The sequence below is a fragment of the Podarcis pityusensis genome (assembly GCF_964106645.2).
Source record: "Podarcis pityusensis genome assembly, chromosome: 1".
NCBI lineage: Eukaryota > Metazoa > Chordata > Lepidosauria > Squamata > Lacertidae > Podarcis > Podarcis pityusensis.
Window position 1 is genome coordinate 37,229,085 of NC_138028.1, and position 20,717 is coordinate 37,249,801.

Below are 20,717 nucleotides of genomic sequence, written 5' to 3' on the forward strand. Positions count from 1 at the left end.
CCGAGGTACCACTGTATTTTGAATAGATAGGTCAAAAAATTAATGATCATTGGTCTATCTAGTCCAGTAATGTTTAACCTGGCTTGCAGCAGTTCTCCATAGTTTTCATTTTAACATTCTTTAACCAGAGATGCTGAGAATCAACACTTTTATAGTACTACCAGAGCTAAAGCCTTCCCCTCCAAACTAAGGATGCACACAGCTTTATTTATTTATTTTTTTAAAGATATTTATTAAGGTTTTCAAAATATTACAAAATAAAAAAAGAAAAAGGAAAAATACAAAATAAAAATAGTTAAAAACAATTCAGTCTTTCAATCATTTATCTTTCATTTGCTTATTTCCCGGACCTCCTCACGCCTCCCTTTTCTGTATTCCAATTCAGTTTGTTAGTTCAGCAAATCCCTCCCCTCTTTGTTTATCTTAATCTTCAATCTTAAAGTATTGTAACATTAGATTTTTACCTATAAATAGTCCATTTTTTCATATTCCCTTATAACATTACAGCTAGAAACCACTTAGTTTCTATCCAACATCATTCTAACATTCATTAATTTTACAATATTTCTGTAAATAGTCTTTAAACTTTTTCCAATCTTCTTCCACCGACTCTTCTCCCTGGTCTCGGATTCTGCCAGTCATTTCTGCCAGTTCCATATAGTCCATCACCTTCATCTGCCATTCTTCTAAGGTGGGTAGATCTTGTGTCTTCCAATACTTTGCAATAAGTATTCTTGCTGCTGTTGTGGCATACATAAAGAAAGTCCTATCCTTCTTTGGCACCAATTGGCCGACTATGCCCAACAGGAAGGCCTCTGGTTTCTTTAGAAAGGTATATTTAAATACCTTTTTCATTTCATTATAGATCATCTCCCAGAAAGCCTTGATCTTTGGGCACGTCCACCAAAGGTGAAAGAATGTACCTTCGTTTTCCTTACATTTCCAACATTTATTATCGGGCAAATGATAGATTTTTGCAAGCTTGACTGGGGTCATGTACCACCTGTATATCATTTTCATAATATTCTCTCTTAGGGCATTACATGCTGTAAATTTCATACCTGTAGTCCACAACTGTTCCCAGTCAGCAAACATAATGTTATGTCCAACATCTTGTGCCCATTTAATCATAGCAGATTTCACTGTTTCATCCTGAGTATTCCATTTCAACAGCAAGTTATACATCTTTGACAAAATCTTAGATTTGGGTTCTAACAGTTCTGTTTCTAATTTTGATTTTTCCACCTGGAAGCCAATTTTCTTGTCCAAATTGTATGCCTCAATTATCTGATAATAATGAAGCCAGTCTCGCACTTTATCTTTTAATTTCTTTAAACTAGGGGTTCAAAATCAAAATTTCTTTAAACTAGGGGTTCAAAATCTTGAGCACCAGATCCAAAACAACCCTGAGCCAAGGCAGGATGACTAAAAGGGATTTGGGGCATATCCAATGTGAAGAAGCAAGATCTCTGGGAGCCTGCATGGGTCAAAGCAGCGAGCCCTGCAACACTTTGTGGTGCCTCAGTGATCCAGACATCAAATAAATGCCACAAAGTGTCTAATAAAAATCAAAACTTTTACCATATGAGCGAAATGTGTGAGGGAGAGAGTATATTTGCAAAATGAAAACTTAAAGCTCTAGTGTAAGGCAAATGTCAGGATCAGGAGGTGAAAGGGGGAGTTTATTTGACAGCAACAGGTCCAGTTTTTAATCAGAGGGAACGCTCTTACCAGAATGTCAGTGGGTGAGGAGCTTACTTGATCGCTGAGAGGGGGCCAGCTTTGTTTTTCCAGTAAACATTTCTCCACCAATCTGCAGCCACCCCAGCTACCCACACTTCCTGTTATGAAAAAGTTCTGTGAATATGTGTGAACCAACTAATAGAAAAGTGAAAATCTAGGGCTGTGAGATAAACTGGCAGAGAAGCTGTTCTAATGCCTTTAATCCATAAAATTAGAGGTATTTTTTGCAATTAATTATTTTTAATTTAGAGGAAACTTTGCGGGTCTCTTACAAGTCCTGCTTTAAGAATCCCAGTTATCATGATTGCATTCTGGATGGCAAGAGCAGTCCCCTTAGTGGCAAGGCACAGAAGTTCAGAGGTTTGTTTTTTTAACAGAAAGTCAAGTGCCTGAATCCAATTACAGTTGCGTAGGGTTTATTTTTCGCAACATTTCACCTAAAGGTCTTAAAATGCAGGGATCTGATGAAAAGCATCAGGACAAAATTCTAAATTAGTGCTGCAAGAGGAAATAATTAGCGCTTTTCGATTTGCAGATCAAATTTAAGTAGCCATCTGCTTTGACAAACACACAAATTCAGATTTTCTCTCTGAACTAAATCTAGGACCTAAAATGACATTTTAAAATGCTGGTAGAGATTAAGCCAGTACCGTTTATTTTATTTTTTGTAAGGACTTATTATTGGCCATGAGACCTCAGTGGGAAAGTCTATTAAGATGTCTACATAAGAGGGTAAATCCAGTTTGCTGCAGTATCTGTTATCCATCTAACCTAAAAGATACACACACACACACACACACACACACACACACACACACATACATTAAAATGAAGATCAAAGTCAGAGTGTGATTGGGGATCTGATTGAACTGGTGTCAACAGGTTAAGTAACCATAACATTATTTTATTTATTTATCTGGGAAATCTCTTTGCTTGCTCTTTAGCCAAAGGGCGCACAGAGCAACCCACAAAGATTTAAAAGCAATAAAGGAACAATAAAATTGGATCAATAAAAATGAACAAAGCAGCCAGAGCATATCAGTGCCAGGCCAGGTTAAAAGAGTGGTTTACAAACATAAAGACCCGAAAAGGCCTAGACAGATAAAAAGGTATTTACCTGGCATCAAAAGGACATCACATTCATCACCTGGCAACCCTTCATGGGGAGAGCATTCCACGGTTGGGGTGCTATCTTTGGATCTCACCTCAGTGTCTCAATTGAGTCCTTCCTTCCCTGTGTGACAACCTTTCAAAAGCATGGTTGCTTGCAGATTTATACTGGCATGACCACAGGACTTGAACCCCTCTCTATATGGTGTATTTTTGTGGAGTGACTGCTGGCCATTCCACTGTTAAGACCATATTCATGGAGGACAATCTTACTCGGCTACAAGTGATCACCGAAGCAGCAGCACTTGTCTCAAAATCCAGTTTCTCAAAGGTTTTCTTCTTCTATGAAAGAGGTTTCTGTTTTTCTACCTCATTCTCAAGGGACATTAGAATTCCTGTAGAATTCTTTTAGGTTATTGAAGGGTGCAGGGTTTTGAACTTCTCACTGAGAGGTGGCTGAGGTGTTGTTGTTTTGTGTGTGTCCTATCGAGCCAATGTCAGGGTCACAGTGAGGGAGGCAGAGAAGGGAAAAAGAGAAGGGAAGACGTTCTCTGGTGCACCGACGGACAGAACTAATGTGTGGAAATTGCAAGCAAGCAGATTTCAGCTAAACATTAGGCAATATTTCCTAAAGATGTTTGACTGTGGGACTGACTGCCAGTCATGTGGTAGGTTCTCCTTTGCTGGAAATATTTAAAGCAAAGGACAGATGTATGGACATTTGTCAGGAATTCTGCAATTGTACCCTGCATTGAAGATCATGCACTCCTGAACAAGGGCTAGACTAGATGTCCTTCACAAGGTCCCTTCCAGATCAGTGAGTCTTCTTCCTCACCTGTGCTGGTGTGTGTGATATTTTCACTTCTTGAGTCATGAGGCTTGGAGGGAGATAAGAGATGAGCTGCAATCAATGAGGATTAAGGAATGAGCCACTCTGAATAATAGAGGTTTACTTTGGTGCTATTTGGGCTAAAGTGCATAAAGACAAGCAGTTAACGGAGACTGAATAAAGCGAAAATGTCAAATTGTCAATCAAACCCTGCTACAAGACATCCATCCACAAGTTCTCGGCCTCATTGAGCAAACTGTTCAAATTATTTAACCCAAACCTCAGCAGACTAAATCCTGTTTTGGAGAGCCTCTTTTCCCTGTGTGCTAGCTAGCCAGCTCCTTTACATTGTAATGAATCTCAGAAACTTTTCATCTTTGTTGAGGGCTATTACCATGCATAATGCATGTTAAGCTTTATGAGCGCAGGGGTGGAAGAGAAAGTCTCCTGTTTAGTGCTAAAGACAAGCTAGGGAAGAAGGTGGCATCAGAAAGTACTGTTATGTTGATGCAGTGTGCAATAGGGCTTTGAAACAGACTCACCAAATCCTGGATCCTGAACTGAATTAGACCTGCAGGCCTCCTTCTCCCCCTCATGGCTGAATGTTTCATCAGAGTTTCATTAGGCTGGGTAAGCCCTGGATTGTCCTGGTTTGAATTCACACTGCTTGAACTGGATCAGGCCCTCAGTCTGACTGAAGGAGCCCAGCACAGCTCTAGCATGCAACACAAAGAAGTTAAAGTTGAATCCAAAATGTGCTTACTCATTGAATCACAAACCTGTTTTATATTTATTACTGACTGAACAATTCTCCATATTGTTGCTGGCACGCATGTACAAGCATGATGCTCCCCCCCCCCACAAAGGGTCAAAAGAGGTCAAGTCTTTCTTTGAGAGAGTTCCAGTTGAACACTAGCAGAAACCCTATAAATATTATCTTCCACTTGCTATATAATTGCTATTACCTTTTCTGCTGCAGCTCCAGTGCCCCATCCCATCCCAGCTCAGGAAGGTCCCTCAGTCCTCTGGAGATGCTTCCTGGGGCGGTATGAGGGAAGAGTTGATGGGAAAATGCACTTCTGTGAGCTTCCTTCAGCTTGCAGGTGTCAGGATCTAAGCCTATGGGATGAGGACCTCCCCTATCATTCATATTCCCTGTTGCCAAGTTGGATCTAGACGGACATATTTAGAGTAAACCATTGATACCAGTGGTACTTAAACCCAACTTGATTAATTTCATCAGGTCTACTCCAAGCATGTCCAAGTCTGGATCCAACTTATTTACTTTGCTGAGGAACACCAGTGGAAGAGAGTCCTGCTTGTGGGCTTCTCATAGGCATCTGGTCAGTTGCTGTGTACAGAATATTGGACAAGATGGGTCTTTGGTCTGAGAGCCAGTGTGGTGTAGTGGTTAAGAGTGGTGGACTGGTAATCTGGCAAACTGGGTTCAATTCCCCGCTCCTCCACATGCAGCTGCTAGTCACACTTATCTGAAGTCTCTCAGCCTCACTCACCTCACAGAGTGTTTGTTGTGGGGAAGGAAGAGAAAGGAGATTGTTAGCTGCTTTGAGACTCCTTAGGGTAGTGATAAAGCGGGATATCAAATCCAAACTCTTCTTCTTCTTGGTCTTTTCTTCTCACCTAACTAAAGCTTGTGGCTATCACTACTCTTACTGACAAGCTGAATCTAACTCTAAAACAATGCTGGACCAAGTGATCACTGGAAAACATTAGAAACTCAGGCTTGCCATATTTCCTGAATTCAAATTCTTCCTGATGTGACTGTGTCACAATCTCTCTCTCTGTGTGTGTACTATTATTTCAAAGTTCCAGACTTCTTTTAAAACATGCTTGTGTTATATTTCTTTCCTGCACCATACCTCAAGCTGAATGTGTAATGTGCTACTGAACTTTTGGATCTGAAAGTAATTCCCAAAACTTTAACGTACAGTCTTGGTTTTATTCTGAGTTAAGAGGAGCAAAAGATGGACAGGGTATAGTGAACTGAAATAACATTGGTGAAGACACTGGGGAAATTAGGAGAGAAGATGAAAAAACCCACTTTGCTTATATCAGTTTTGTTTTCAAATGAAATTTGGAAGTTACATATTTTGTTTTCTGATGGATCTTCTGAAGTGAAATGACAACACCATAAAGGTGGTAACTCTTGATCAAGAATGTGAGAGCTAATGGAAGTCTGTTCTTTCACATGCTATGGGAGGATCATTTTGTTGAATGTCATATTTTGAAAGACCATTTGTAATAGGATTTTGTATCAAATATATAAATTATAGCTGGAGACTCACAGCACACTCTATTCTTGTTCAGTAAAATGCATTGAAGTATCAGAGGGATTTAGTGTGAACTGTAATAAACATTATATGGATGATACATTTAAAATCCATTTAAGAGCTTCACGCTTGGATTTAATGTGGTCAGTGGACCATAGCATCTCTTTTAGCTGAGCCTTTGCAGTTTTTTGGAGGGTGATCAATTTTAAAAGGGTATTAAGAAAGTTTTGATTCACAAAGCACTGGCTGAAATAATAGGAACTTTAATAGTCTGGGAAAAGTTCAATTTTATTTTTAAACTGATGCTCATCTCATTACTGAGCATGCAAAATAGCAGTATAAAGAGAGAGAAAAAAATCAGAATTCTATCTTTGATGTCTGCCCTGCCATTTTTTTTTTTTTTTTTTTTGCATCTGTTTTCAAGTTTAAGCATTGTGTGGCACTTTGTAAAAGGGATTCAGTGTCTGGAAAAGGAAGCAAACCATGGAGAATATGGATAAGTTAGTTAGAATGGGTTTTTACTGCTGGTTTATGGTTGAGCAGCCAAGTATGGGATTCTCACACCAGCCCCTGCTTTGCTGTTGAAGCTACCCCATCTGCTGAATTGCTCAGCCCAGACTTTCACAACCATGTACCCTCTAGCTGTTTTGGACTCCAGCTCCTATCATCTCCAGCCAGTGTGGTAAATGGTCAGGAATGTGAGTATTGTAGTCCAAAACAGCTAGAGGGCATGAGGTTGGGGCAATCTGGGCCAGCCTTATAGATCCATAATGACCCTGCTAGATTCCAGGCATGGGAAAAGAGCCATAGGTAAGAATTCAATGTAGCACTTTGGCACTTGATCTTTAGCGCAAGCATTTCAGCTTGCAGAAGTGGAATTACCCATCCTCTCCTCTCTCTCATCCACTGCTCTGAAGGTTCTTCTGGCCTCCCCTGAGACAATTTGGGGGTGTGGGGGGAGCAGATGGAGAAGAAGCCCGGTTGTACTAGTGGAATTTCTTACACAGGCTTCTGCTAATGGGACTTGTTAGTATTATTTGTTGCCATGTATGCTTCTTCTAAAGGGCAACGCAGGTGGCGCTGTGGGTTAAACCACAGAGCCTAGGATTTGCCGATCAGAAGGTTGGCGGTTCGAATCCCCATGACGGGGTGAGCTCCCGTTGCTCGGTCCCAGTTCCTGCCAACCTAGCAGTTCAAAAGCACGTCAAAGTGCAAGTAGATAAATAGGTACCGCTCCAGCGGGAAGGTAAACAGCGTTTCCATGTGCTGCTCTGGTTCGCCATAAGCGGCTTAGTCATGCTGGCCACATGACCCAGAAAGCTGTCTGAGGACAAACACCGGCTCCCTTGGCCTATAGAGTGCCATGAGCGCGCAACCCCAGAGTCAGTCACGACTGGACCTAATGGTCAGGGGTCCCTTTACCTTTACCTTTTTATGCTTCTTCTGCTTTTATTGGGTACATGTAGAGTAGAAGGCTGATCACCAAAGAATTGATGCTTTTGAATTATGGTGCTGGAGGAGACTCTTGAGAGTCCCATGGACTGCAAGATCACATCTATCCATTCTTAAGGAAATCAGCCCTGAGTGCTCACTGGAAGGACAGATCCCGAAGCTGAGGCTCCAATGCTTTGACCACCTCATGAGAAGAGAAGACTCCCTGGAAAAGACCCTGATGTTGGGAAAGATTGAGGGCACAAGGAGAAGGGGACGACAGAGGACAAAATGGTTGGACAGTGTTCTCGAAGCTACCAACATGAGTTTGACCAAACTGCGGGAGGCAGTGGAAGACAGGAGCGCCTGGCATGCTCTGGTCCATGGGGTCACGAAGAGTTGGACATGACTAAATGACTAAACAACAGAGTAGAAACCACTAAGTGGGGAGGTAGATAGAGATTTATAAAATTTATAAAAGTATGCATGATGCAGGGTAAGGACAGAGAGAGAGCAAGAGAGAGAGAGATTGAGATCCCATAGAACACTAGAACTCGGGGTGATTAAGTGAAATTGACTGGCACTAGATTTGAGATAAACAATTCCCCCACCCCTCCCTTCACTGAATGGATATTTCATTTCTGAATTGGGTGATGGCCACTGGTTAGATGGCTTTAAAAGGAGATTAGACAACCCTCAAGTTTGATTCATGAGTGCTTTGAATGCATGTGGGTAGAAGTGTGCATCCGTCCTCCGACATCCCTGCTCGCTCTGGGTCACTGCATCATCAGGGTACTTGACTGCGGTTTCAAAGTGTGTCCAGCCAAACACCTTCCTGCTCAGTTTGGGAAGGTTAGGGATGAAGTGGGCATATACAAGATGTGTAGAGATGTTGGGGCAGTGCCAGTGTGTACATCTATTTTTCGTACATACTTTATGCCCAAGCATCATTAATTTTTTTTTTCTTTTTCTTTTTTACAAAAAAGGCTATGAGTAAGAATGAGGAACTTCTGCTCTCCCCCTCAGATGTTGTTGGACTTAATCTCCCATCAACCCTGGTCAGCACAGCCAATGGTCAAGGGAGATGGGAACTGGTGCCCAGTAACATCTAGAGGGCCATAGGTTTTCCCATCATGGCTTTTTGTTTGTTTCATAAAATTTACACACCACTAGATCATAAAAAACCTCCAGGTGGTTTACAAAGAGAGTACAGTGGTACCTCAGGTTAAGTACTTAATTCATTCCAGAGGTCCGTACTTAACCTGAAACTGTTCTTAACCTGAAGCACCACTTTAGCTAATGGGGCCTCCCGCTGCTGCTGCGCCACCGCCGCATGATTTCTGTTCTCATCCTGAAGCAAAGTTCTTAACCTGAAGCACTATTTCTGGGTTAGCGGAGTCTGTAACCTGAAGTGTATGTAACCCGAGGTACCACTGTAAAGCAATAAAATTATTGGTGAAAACAGTTAAATGCAACTATTCAGAACATCCTCAAAAAAATTAAAACCAGTGATAAACTAAAAACAAATTAAAGCACATGTCAACATTCTACGCATCTGGGTAGGCTTGTCTAAACAAAAATGTTTAGCAGGTCAATTAAAGAGTGATGGTTTGCTAGTGAATTCCAGCTGCTGGGGATCAACAGTGAAAGATGGCTATTGCCTTTATGTCCTGCCTGTGCGTTCCCAGAAGCCTCTGTCTGTCCATTAAGTGAAACACGATGCTCAGCTAGCTGGACCTTTAGTCTGTCCCATTAGGAATTGTGAAAGTGGTATCTGAATATTGTTTTTGGTGTGTTTGAGAGCCACACCAAATACCTCCCCCCCCATATTATTAGCAAAGAAGAGTAATGTCCATTTTGGTTTACAGTCAAAAGGCCCCCATATTGTGCATTCATTTGTTTGGGGATAATTAGTTTGGACTCACTCAGTTCATTCAATCAATTGCCTTGGGGAGAGGGGATGATAAAAAATAATATACAGGATCAGCTAACTATGCTTTCCAATAAAGTTACATTGTTCAGGTTCTCCTGAATTCCCTTGCCTTTCAAAAATGATTTTGCTATATATTCAGTCTAATATAGCCAGCAACAACAAAAATCTTAATTTAACTTAGCAAATGGGAGCAAGCAGAAATGAATCTGTTATTTCATGGTCTCTGCTTTGTTGCACATATATTAAATGCATGAACTGTGCACTGCTAGAAATGAAGAACAGAATTATTTTCTATACTTGGGAATTGATAACAGGTAAATTACCCTGGGTAATTTAAAGTTTTCTCCCTTCAGCTGGGTGGTTAGTACGTCATCATTTCAAAATAGATTTCTTTGGTAATAATTCTCTGAATGCAGGGAGCTGAACAGCTCATTATGTTACACAGCACAAGTTCTTGTGCCAAGGCTATATCTCTCCATCTAGCTACCTTGCAATTATTATTTGTTCCCTTTAATTTGCAATGTGCTCTACAATCTTTCATTGTGTCCACCCTCACAACATAAGAAGAAGTACAATTAGTTCAGTTTAACTGGTGGGGAACTAAAACTAATAGATGACCTGCCCATGGCACAGAGGTAATGGTAGCCCTCGGGTTTGTATACCATTTCAAGTACACAATGTTATGTTGTGCACTGAATTGGGTGGCAGTATTTACCGTATTTTTTGCCCCATAGGGCGCACCGGCCCATAGGGCACACCTAGTTTTTTTTTGGGGGGGGGAATAAAGTTTTTTTTTATTCCCCCCCCCCAGTTGCGGGGCTGGGGCGGGGGACGCCCGAGCTTCCCCCGACCCCAGCCCCCAGAACAGGCTGCTATCCGCAAGCCTAGGGAACCCGGCGGGAAGTCGCGCCGGTCTCCCCAGGCTTGCGGAGAGCTGCCCGAAGCCTGGAGCGAGCTTCTCAGTGCGCCCCGGGCTTCGGGATGCAGGCAGCTCTCTGGAAGCCTTGGGAGACTGGCGCGACTCCACGGCTTGCGGGGAGCTGCCCGAGGCTTGCGGATAGCTTCCTGAAGCCTGGAGAGCAAGAGGGGTCGGAGTGCACTGACCCCTCTCACTCTCCAGGCTTCAGCGAAAGCCTGCATTTGCCCCATAGGACGCACACACATTTCCCCTTCATTTTTGGAGGGGAAAAAGTGCGTCCTATAGGGCGAAAAATACGGTATATATCACAGTTTTATTCTGCCTGTCCTCCAAAGGGCTGAACATGGTATGCCTTGGATAATGTTTTATACCCATTAAACCTGGTAGGTTAAACACAGATACTATCATTATTATTAAATAATAGTATAGCACGATTGAGTGCATAGCACTTTACAGAGTACAAGATGGTAGGTCCCTTCCCTGAGGAGCTGATGATCAAACAACAGAGGAAAGGCTGAATAGGAAGACTCGTGTCCTTGCCCATAGTTAAGGCTTAGTTGTAATACAACTAAAATGAGAAGGTGGCAGCACGCAGGGGTGCTGTGAGGCAGTTCCAATGGAAAGGGCAGAATCTTTGGAGGCAACAGGAAATATTTTGATGGTGGATGGTGATGAGGCAAACTCCACATGCAGGGTTGTGCTGGGCTGTGAAGGCAGAGAGAGAGACCGGGGCATGTTACAGAGGGCTTTGAAGACAACAGCAAGAAGTTTGTACTGGATCCAGAAGTGAACAGGAAGCAAGTGTTAGGATTTAAGGAAGGGTGTCACATGATCAGAGCAATATGAGAGGTGAATGACTTTTGCAGCAGAGCTAAAGACTAATATTGGTGGAACCATAGAAAACCCAAGAAGACTTCAGTTGTCTAGATGAGTGAGGACCAAGTCACAGACATACTGTACTTTTTTTGCAGAGTAGGCATAGAGGAGGAGACATATTTTTGCAATGTTGCAAAGAGAGAAATGGCATTACTTGATAGCAGGCTGAATATGGGAACAAAGGAGAGAGCAAGAGCAAAAGAGTGAAAGCGCAATCAAAAATACAGTGGTACCTCAGGTTAAGTACTTAATTCATTCCGGAGGTCCGTACTTAACCTGAAACTGTTCTTAACCTGAAGCACCACTTTAGCTAATGGGGCATCCTGCTGCTGCCGTGCCGCCGGAGCACGATTTCTGTTCTCATCCTGAAGCAAAGTTCTTAACCTGAAGCACTATTTCTGCGTTAGCGGAGTCTGTAACCTGAAGCGTATGTAACCTGAAGCATATGTAACCTGAGGTTCCTCTGTAAAGCCAAGACTATGTGCCTGTTTAAGATGATGAATGGCAACAACGTCAATGGATCAGGAGAATGAACAAGGAAAGGAAGGCTTGACATGGAAAATAAGAAGTTGGGTCTTGGACATATTAAGATACTGACATTCTGTGGGGAGGCTGGTGCATGGATGATTCTACTTTGAAGCTGGAGATCGGCCTTTGGATTTATACACACCTAAAACTTTACAAAATGTTATGTTTTGTTTATCAAATTAAGCTTTGCTTTCTGAATAAATGTCAGAATGCTCTTGTTTAACTTATGTGTATGCATCTCCAGATCAATTCTAAAGAACAGATTTTTTTAAAAAAAGCCTTCCAAAGTGCAGATTGTGGAGAAAACAGATTTAATGTTTATAAAAGAGGAAAGTTTCCAGCGGATCATAACACACACACACCTGCCTGCTTATTTCCCTTGATATACTTAACCTTGTAACGTATGCCGATCTGGATAATTGCTGTACGTAGTGTTCAAATATATATCCTGTTCAATTCTAAAGAAATAAATTAATGCAATTAAAAGGGAAAGCTGGTGAGAACGGGTGCTATTTAGCAGCCCAGAAACAGATTTTTGTCCAACATTCATCTTGTAGTCCACTGATGCAGGTATATTAATTTGTATCTGGGGTGCAATAAAACAGACTGAGAGTTGATGGGAAAGTTAAGTTTTTAAAAAGACCACATGAGAATTGCACCAGCTACATGTGTGTCTCAACCAAATCCCGTAACAAGTGCTTTTTTTCTGAGGGGATGCAGGGGTACACAAACCCCTAATTTTTTTGTGAATCTAAGTTTGGCCCCATTGAGGGACAATATTTCAATATGAGTAAGAAAATGTGAGTACCTAAACATTTTTTTTTAAAGAAAAAAAGCACTGCCTGTAACATTACATCATGATCTTGCAAGAGGCTTAATAACCCTGCAGAAGGGTTATTAAATGGTTTTCGGCAGCTGCATAAAATATTTTTGTTTATGCAAGCCCATCCAGACACATAGAAGTTACATGTGTAACTTCTATATAGGTACGGTCAATTTTGATTATCCTTTGAATATCTTTAAATACCTGTTTCAAACTGTCTTTTAATCAAGAATTTGAGTGTATATCTGTGTGAGCCACTCAGAAGCTTTCTTACAATCAAGCAACATATAAATTTTGGTAAATCAATTGTTGACCTAGAGGCATTCTGGGTAAATGAATATAGATGTGGCTTGAATTTCATTGGCTGCAGAGAATGCCAAGCTGCTTCTTTAATAGATGATAGATAGATAGATATAGATAAATAGATAGATAGACAGATGATAGATAGAGGTTGCAGCAACTAGTGTCAGCCATAGTGTGCTCATGGCAGAGGCTAATGCTGGGTCTGTTGGTCACTTCCACCCCCACCCACAGCCATCTGCTTGTCTTTCTCAGTTGCTTGGGAGTAAGTGGTTTGCGAGGGCCCAGACATGCACAGCCCGAAGTCCAGCCCTAAGAGTGACACTGGTAGTATCATTATTTGATCATGCTAATTAGCTGATAGCCGAGTCATCGCTGCACATTATTTAAGGGGCATATAACAAAGGTTTTCATTTTCTTTTGTGAAAGCTGCCGCCTATCACTTTGGGAAGGTCAGTTCTCTTCATAACATTTCGAGCAGCCAATCCTTCCAAATGAAGCACTCAAACAAGATAGTCACTTTAAAAGTATTCGCCCGTATAGTTTAACATTTACAGCTCTCCCTGCAATGACCTTCCTGGATCTTTTCAAGAGCAATGCCCCCCGCTCCACTCCACTAATTGCATCGTAGAATGGAACGGTTTTGATTAGGCTGGCTTGGAACAGTTTCGGATAACTTATTTACTAATTTGAACATACTTCTTATTAATGTAATCTCAAAATTAATGCACAGAAGCTCGTATGGTTACTAGCAGCAAGCTAAAATGCATGATAATGCAATGCATATTTCTTTCTGACCGTTGTGCTAAAAACACACTTATTTCACCTACACATACACCCCCGCGAAAAAGTCTGCTTGCATTTAAGAGGACATTAGAAAAGTCTGTCTCCATCAACAGCAAATTAAGTTGGCTCACATACTTCAATCATTCCTGATGTTTCTCCTGACAATAGCTTGGATTGTCACTATGAAGCCTATACATTTGATTATTTGGATACCTGTCATGCATAACCGGAGGGCGGTTGTTAAAAAAAAAGGAAAGAAACCCACAACCCAACAGGATTAATCAAAGCAGGATTATAATTTTCTGCAACACCTGTTTCAACCAGCTGCCTCTGCTTCTACAGCCTGTTTCTCAGAGTCTTCCCAAATTACAAAATAAAGTAATCTGGAAATCAGCAGAGAATTCGGTGTCCTTTAATTTGTGTGGAAGAAAAGCGGTTGAAGATGGAAGTGACTGAAAAGTCTTTAGCTTTGCTCAGGTTTTGGTCTCTTCAGAAAAAACCCCCCACAATTCAACAAAATGAAGTATATAATATCTATTGGTTGCTTATTTAGTACTATTTAATGTAATCAGTACTTTCCACCCAGTCCTTCATTTTGCACTAATTTGTAAGCCTGTGGTTCTGTGCTCGGTTAATGCAGAATTAAAGACAACTGACTGAATCTTGGGAATATGCAATGGGACACTGGATTGCAGCCAAAGGTTTTGTTAGCATGTTGTGGTGAAGGATAAAGAATCACTAGGAATGAAATCTAGTGGGAACTACATTTATTTGTTCCCTCCATATGTGAATTATTGTGTAGGAGGGGCTATTTACTAGGTGCACAACAGCAACAGCTCTGGACTGAATGTTGAGGTGAATTGGATTGATTCATGGTGATTTATCCTTCCCTGAATTGGATTGATTCAAAATGCTCACTGCCAGATCAGTGCCCCTACAAAGCCTCATGCCATCCTGTCAGCACTCTTGAGGGCAGCCTCACCTCATAATGCCTATTGGATTATGTCTCTTCCCAACACAACGCTGGAAATCTAACCCAGCCAATGCGAAGTAGCCAATGTTTTTAAAAATGTACAAGCTAGAATTCACACCACTCCTATATGCATGAACTGTTACAAATTGTGCTAAGGTGGCACCAAAAAGATGATGAATAGTTGGCTGCAATGTATTAAACATAACACATTCTGAACCAGATTCCTTATGAACACATATTCACTGTGCATCAAAAATACTCAACAAGAATAGCGCTTCCACTCTCTGTCCCTGTTTCTTCTGCTGTGCTTTCCCAAGTGTCTTCTCCCTGTTCATGTGCATCTTCTTTTCCTTCAAGTCCCTCCTGAAGATACCCCCTTGCCCTATCAAGGCCTTCTTCTGTACTTGAGCATACAAATGCTGTAAGTGTGAATGTTTTGCTGGGATGCAACATGAGTGGGGGGTGGGTGCATGATGTGGGTGGCTGAAAAAAAAAGCAGGCTCCCTGGTAAGGTGAATAATTCCTTGGGCAAGAAAAAGCAACTAACAAATTTAATAAATAACAACAAATTAAAGGCTAAACTCACAGATGAAGCAGTTTCAATAGATACTGGCAGTATTGACTCCAGTTTGTTGGTTGTGGGGGGAAAGGCCCTTCCTTGAGTAGCCCCAGCTCCTCATTACTAATTTTGCTGCACATTTGCTTGTCCTGTTCCTTTGGGATCAATGTGCATCACCTTGCATGAGTTGAGGGCAAGGTGCATGGAGACTCCTTCTTCATTCCTGCTTTTAAAGAAAAAGGATAAGATTCTGATGAGTCAAATGTCATTTCTCTTTTATTAAGCCAGTTTCTATGTTTTCAATCACTGCACAGTTTAAGGCACATAATATGATGGCTGCTTTGCTTTACTTTGCCATGCAAGTAAGTTTACCGTTAAAGGTATTTCCCCTCCTACATTACGAGATGAGACATTTCATTTTTTGAAATGAATAAATGCTCTTTAAAAAGTTATTTCACTAAGAAAAAATGTCTTCCAGAAGAACAGAAACATTAGTCAGTGGCCGATTTAAAAAAAAAAAAGGAACGAGAGACACATGAATAAGCTTGTGTAAATGACAAATATCTACCCTTATGAAATTGAAAGGTACAGAGTAATCATTTCATGAATGTCACACAACAAATTTTCATTAGGGATTTTCTGAACTGCATCCCAAAGAATAATTTATCCTGAGCAGATTGTGAATCTCTTAAATGTGGGTATTTGTCCAGGATCCAAAACTCTGCAGTCCTAATATGTGAATGCCATTTGTTTTCTGCCCAAATTGCTCTCTAGTACAGCTACTTTCCAGAGAAGTTGGATGAACTGCAGGATGGACACAATCCAGAAGAAAAAGTTGGGTTTGCTTTGAAGTAAATTGGATTTCAGAGTTTCATGATATACTATTTGTTTCACTGACTCTCAGGCATGTCTAACTTTGCAATGGATTTAGTAGCAACAGTAAAAGGCAGTATCAATAATGGATTACAATAATGCACCAAAGATTGTTTGGAGCCAGTATGGTGTAACGGTTAGACTGCTGGACGACAACTGGGAAGACCCCAATTCAGATCTCATCTCAGCCACAATGCTCACTAGGTGACCTTGGACCAGCAATCCTTTCTTAGGCACACAAAGCTGCTGTGGGGGTAAAATTGGGGAAGAACAGAAGCATGTATTCTGGCTTTAGGTCCTTGGAGGAAATGTCTGTCTGCAGGAATTAATAAGTTTCAGCTGGTTCAAAATGCAGCAGAAAATTTATCTTTGGACCCATTTTTTAAAAGCCCATGATTTTTATACAAACAACACTGGTACCTGGGCTGCTTCCAACAGAATTAAAGTGCTGATAATGATTTTTTAACCCCTGTATGGGATAAGGATACAACAGAACAAGGAGATCATTGGTAGAATCCAACATGAATATTCATCCCACCAGGAAAAGATTTCTGCTTGCACTGTGGAATGTTCTTGTCCTCTCACCCCTCTGCACACTCCTTCCCCATCTCCAAATTTCTGGAGTGTATAGGGGGCAGGGAAGATGGGGGCAGTCCCATTGCAAAAGCAGAAATCTTTACACTGGTGGGACACGGCATTTGAAACCCCCATTTTCATCTCATAGAATCCTTTGGGTCTACAGAATCTTATGAATAAGATTTTCAGCATGTCCCATGATAAGGAGTAAGGGACCTTCTCTGTTGTGGCACTCAAATTGTGGAATTGCCTGCCCTGGGAGATCTGCTTAGTCCTGTCTTTGTTGTTCTTCCACTCTCTTTTGAAGACTTTCCCTCTTTTGGCAGGTCTTTGGCCTGATTCTGTCTCTGAGTGGTGTGAGATACCGTGGGTTCCAGGAGCTTACACAGGATTTGGTTTCCTTGGAATAGGGGACAGCAGAGACTGTGGTGTCTTTATGATACAGTATATGGTTTCTTTACACATACATGCATCCTGATGGAGGGGCTCACAGCATCAAGAACCCAAGAGGGTCTTGCTTCTCCCTTAGCTGCAGCCTTGGATTCAAGCAGAAATCAAGCATACCTCTCTCTCTCTCTGGCTTCTGCCTGCTTCTAGCATCTCCTTTACACACCCCTCAACTTTCAGCTCTGGCCTTTGTCTTTGTAACAGACAGTTGAAGATTGGGGGGGGGACACCCACTTTCCCTCTGGCACAGAGCCACTCCCCTTGTCAATTTAATGCCTCATACTTAGACCATTACCATTAAACTTGTTCAGCTATTCCAGCAATTCAATCCAGGTTGGATCCAGGAATTAGAAGCAATTTAGGCATACAGCCTACCACTCCTCCAACTCATAACAAGATAGTTTACATTTGATCCCAGAATGTTCTTTCCCTTCTCCTCCTATCATCCTCATGGCCAAGGTTTATAGGCTAGGCTGGTGTTTTTCTATCTATCTATCTATCTATCTATCTATCTATCTATCTTCCTTCTTTCAATCACTCTACTTCTTGGACACTGCAGAATAGTTATTTGTAGCTGAAACCGTGAAACCTGTGACACTCTTTATAGCAGCATTACCGAGCAAAATGATCAAGGTGCCACCAGATGCTATCGTGAATTTTCTTTGTAGGGCATTTGGGAAGGTTAGGGTCCTCATCATAATTCATCGCTTTATTTGTATGCCATAACATTGGGACCCATCCCAAGCTGTTGCAGCTGATGGGCAGCCCCATTCAGAATCTCCTATGACTCCTAAATTATAAATATTAGCATTTCTGCGGAATTCTGAGGAATTATCTTGCATCCAACAATATGCCACTTTTTAAAAGGCATGCAGAATATTTACAGCAGTAACCTGGTTTGCTATGGTGTCTGGAAATATTGTTTCGTATGCTAAACAGTTGCATGGCACTTTTCGGTAAAGACAGCAGTCAGAAGGGTAACTGATAAACAAGAAGCCACACAGATATTGTGTATTTTCTGACTGAGGGCCAGGATTTATAAGGGTGCAGATGTGGATTGTGAGAGAGCAGCGCTGAGCTGACTGCAGGGCTCCTGAACACGCTGCTTTGTTACTCATGTCACGATCTGTTCAGGTGAAGTAAACTGAGGGGAGCAGGTGCAGGAGGTTGATGGGCCAAGAAGGAATGCTGTGCCCAGAATACATTATGAGACACCGAGCAGCTGTTTATGAGAAACAGAGTTTTGTTTTTGTTTTTTTCCAGTGAGAACTTTCATAAGCATTCCTGTCAGGGCCGAGTCTGTGTGGCTATCCCAGCATTTGTTGTTCTCCTCAGCATAACTTTTTATGTACAATAAAGAAAGCTGTTTTTTCTAGCTGGGAGCACCACGAACGAGAACATCCTGAGAAGAGATGTGATACATTTGTATTCTGTACAGATCTCTGTGCTGCCGTCGAGACTCGTGGCCTCCAATTTCCTCTCAGATTTGCGGAGCTTTTATGCGAGGATACTGAGCTCATGGGGTGGGATGTACAGCAGATAAAGGGCACTATTTAAAATGGCAGCTTGAGAGGTTTCTGGTCGTGTGTTAGAGGTTCAGTGCACTGGTTGAAACTCTGAGGCAGTTGTGAAGTGTATATTTTAGCATACGATTCTACTGTAGAAATAAGAAATAAGTGGAAAGACTCTGAGCCACAGCACTGCAAATCAAAATTCCAATAGCTGTCAAGGCAGTTTTGTGTATATATATCTATAGAGCTCTGAATAATGGATGCTCATTACTTCCTAATGAGATATCATGTTCTGAAAGAAGAAACATTCCTCTATGAAGAGGGCATCTGGTAGCTCTAACGTTGGAGGATTGGGAAATCATAGTTTAAGTCCTCCCAATTAAGGGCAGACATAGTAATCTACTGTCCCTTCTCTTTCGCTGTTCCATACACCACCATCAAACACTTTTGACTCTTGTCCCCGATGAAAAAGTACCTTCTCACACTTTAAAAGAATTGCATGTGAATAAATTCAAGAAGCTGTATTGTGTTCTGGTTAAAGAGGAACTGAATATTCTCTGTGAATACCACTAGATTTGCTTTATTCAAATGGCTGGATCCCAAAGATTTCTCTGCTTTTTCAGTCCCCTCTCACAATCTTCCCTCACCCGCCTCTATCCATGCAGGCATCAGGGCCAGTTCAAGACATTTTGCCGTCTGAGGCAAAGGACAAGATGGTCTCTCTGCCTATTCCATGTGCTGACTGCACTGGCAGTTGAACCTTACTTCAGCACTGTCAATGGGACAGCATCTTCCACTGCCCCTGAGGGAATCAGGCTGCTTTTTGGAGTGTTTGACAAGCCTCTGGCACACAAAGCTCTGATTTCCTACATAAGACAATGGCCAGGAGGTTCAGCAGGAACAATGCAGTATGTTTGTGTGTGCTCCTGCCCTCCAACATCTGCTACTTGAGGCAGTTGCCTCACTCTGCCTAATGATTAGGGCTAGCACTGCAGGGAATGAAGTGTTATTGGTGCATTTGCAGGGCATACTTTCCCCAGAGCTCTTTCCCATATCTGTTGTTTTCTGCTAAGCTGAAGGTAACACGCAAAGTGACATACCTGAACTTGGTGATCCTTGATAACAGTGTAACTTCATTTCAATCTGAAGCAGTTTTGGCTGAGAGTTGAAGCAGCAGCTGAAAAGCAAACTTAAGCAACCTGGCAGAAAATGAAGCAAGATTCTTTAGTGGGTCAGATATGGTCTGGAATAATAAATCATCATTTAAAAAGATGTGTGCACTGGAAAGTTTCTGTTTGTCTCACCTTGGTTTCAGAGACTGATATGAGCAGTGTACAACTTTGAGCCATTTCAACAGAGAAGGCAATTTCAAACTGTTTCATAACCAAATGGTTGTTTTGCAAATGAAAGATCTATGGTATCACCCAAAGGAACTTTTAAATAGGATTCTGGTTCAGTCTGTCTCTATCACCATGTCAGTCTTACTTTGAAAATGAAATAAAAAATTGATTCTCAGCATCTGGATTGCATGTAGAAGTCCCCGTTCTATCATTCATAATATCTATATATCTAGTATTCACATCACATATCCTGTTAACTTTGTGCCCATTTTCATCTAGCTCTTTTTTTCTTTGATAGACAGAGTCATTGTCTTCATCAGTAAACAAAGTTTAATGGATATGACAAAATGTCAGTGTCTTATCATGCTCACCTGGTAAATCAGAAATGAGGGAGGGTAGAGGATGAACAAGTCTAATGGGTTCAACGAAAGTCTCTTGTAATTGTAAGTTTGGAAAAGTCAGCATAATTAAATAAGGTGATCTCAGAATTTCCATGTTAAAACCATTACTCTCTGAGTTTGCAGGATACTGAAGAAGCTGTTCAATTTCAATCTTACTTTCAAATCATGGGCTCTAATTCCAGAGAAAGAAGAGTTGATGTTTAATGCAATACAAATTGTTGATTACAAGATATACCGCCATAGGTTATAATGGTCAATTACTTCTTATAAATATATTGTTCAAATAGGGATTTTGAATCTGCATTTTCTCATATCTACATTTCAAATGTCCATTTTTAATTTTTGATATATGAAATCAAGAAAGTCCTAATCAACAGGATTCTGAAAACAACAGCACAACCACACAATTTTGCTCAAGCCACTCAATGCAGCAGCAATAGAGTAGGGGCTATGTAATGGTTAGGAAGA

General features: G+C 41.3%; 1 protein-coding gene across 1 annotated transcript in view; it reads right to left on the minus strand.

Moving 5' to 3' along the window:
* Positions 1-20,410, minus strand: part of LOC308462814 (uncharacterized protein) — a 32,249-nt gene extending 11,839 nt beyond the window's left edge. The window contains exons 1-2 of the mRNA XM_080980692.1: positions 20,220-20,410; positions 19,609-19,707 (exon numbers count right to left, since the gene is read on the minus strand). Coding sequence (XP_080836818.1) covers positions 19,609-19,707; positions 20,220-20,343 — 223 coding nt within the window. The 5' untranslated portion in view covers positions 20,344-20,410. The remainder of the gene's footprint in view (positions 1-19,608; positions 19,708-20,219) is intronic.
* Between the last annotated feature and the right edge of the window lie 307 nt (positions 20,411-20,717).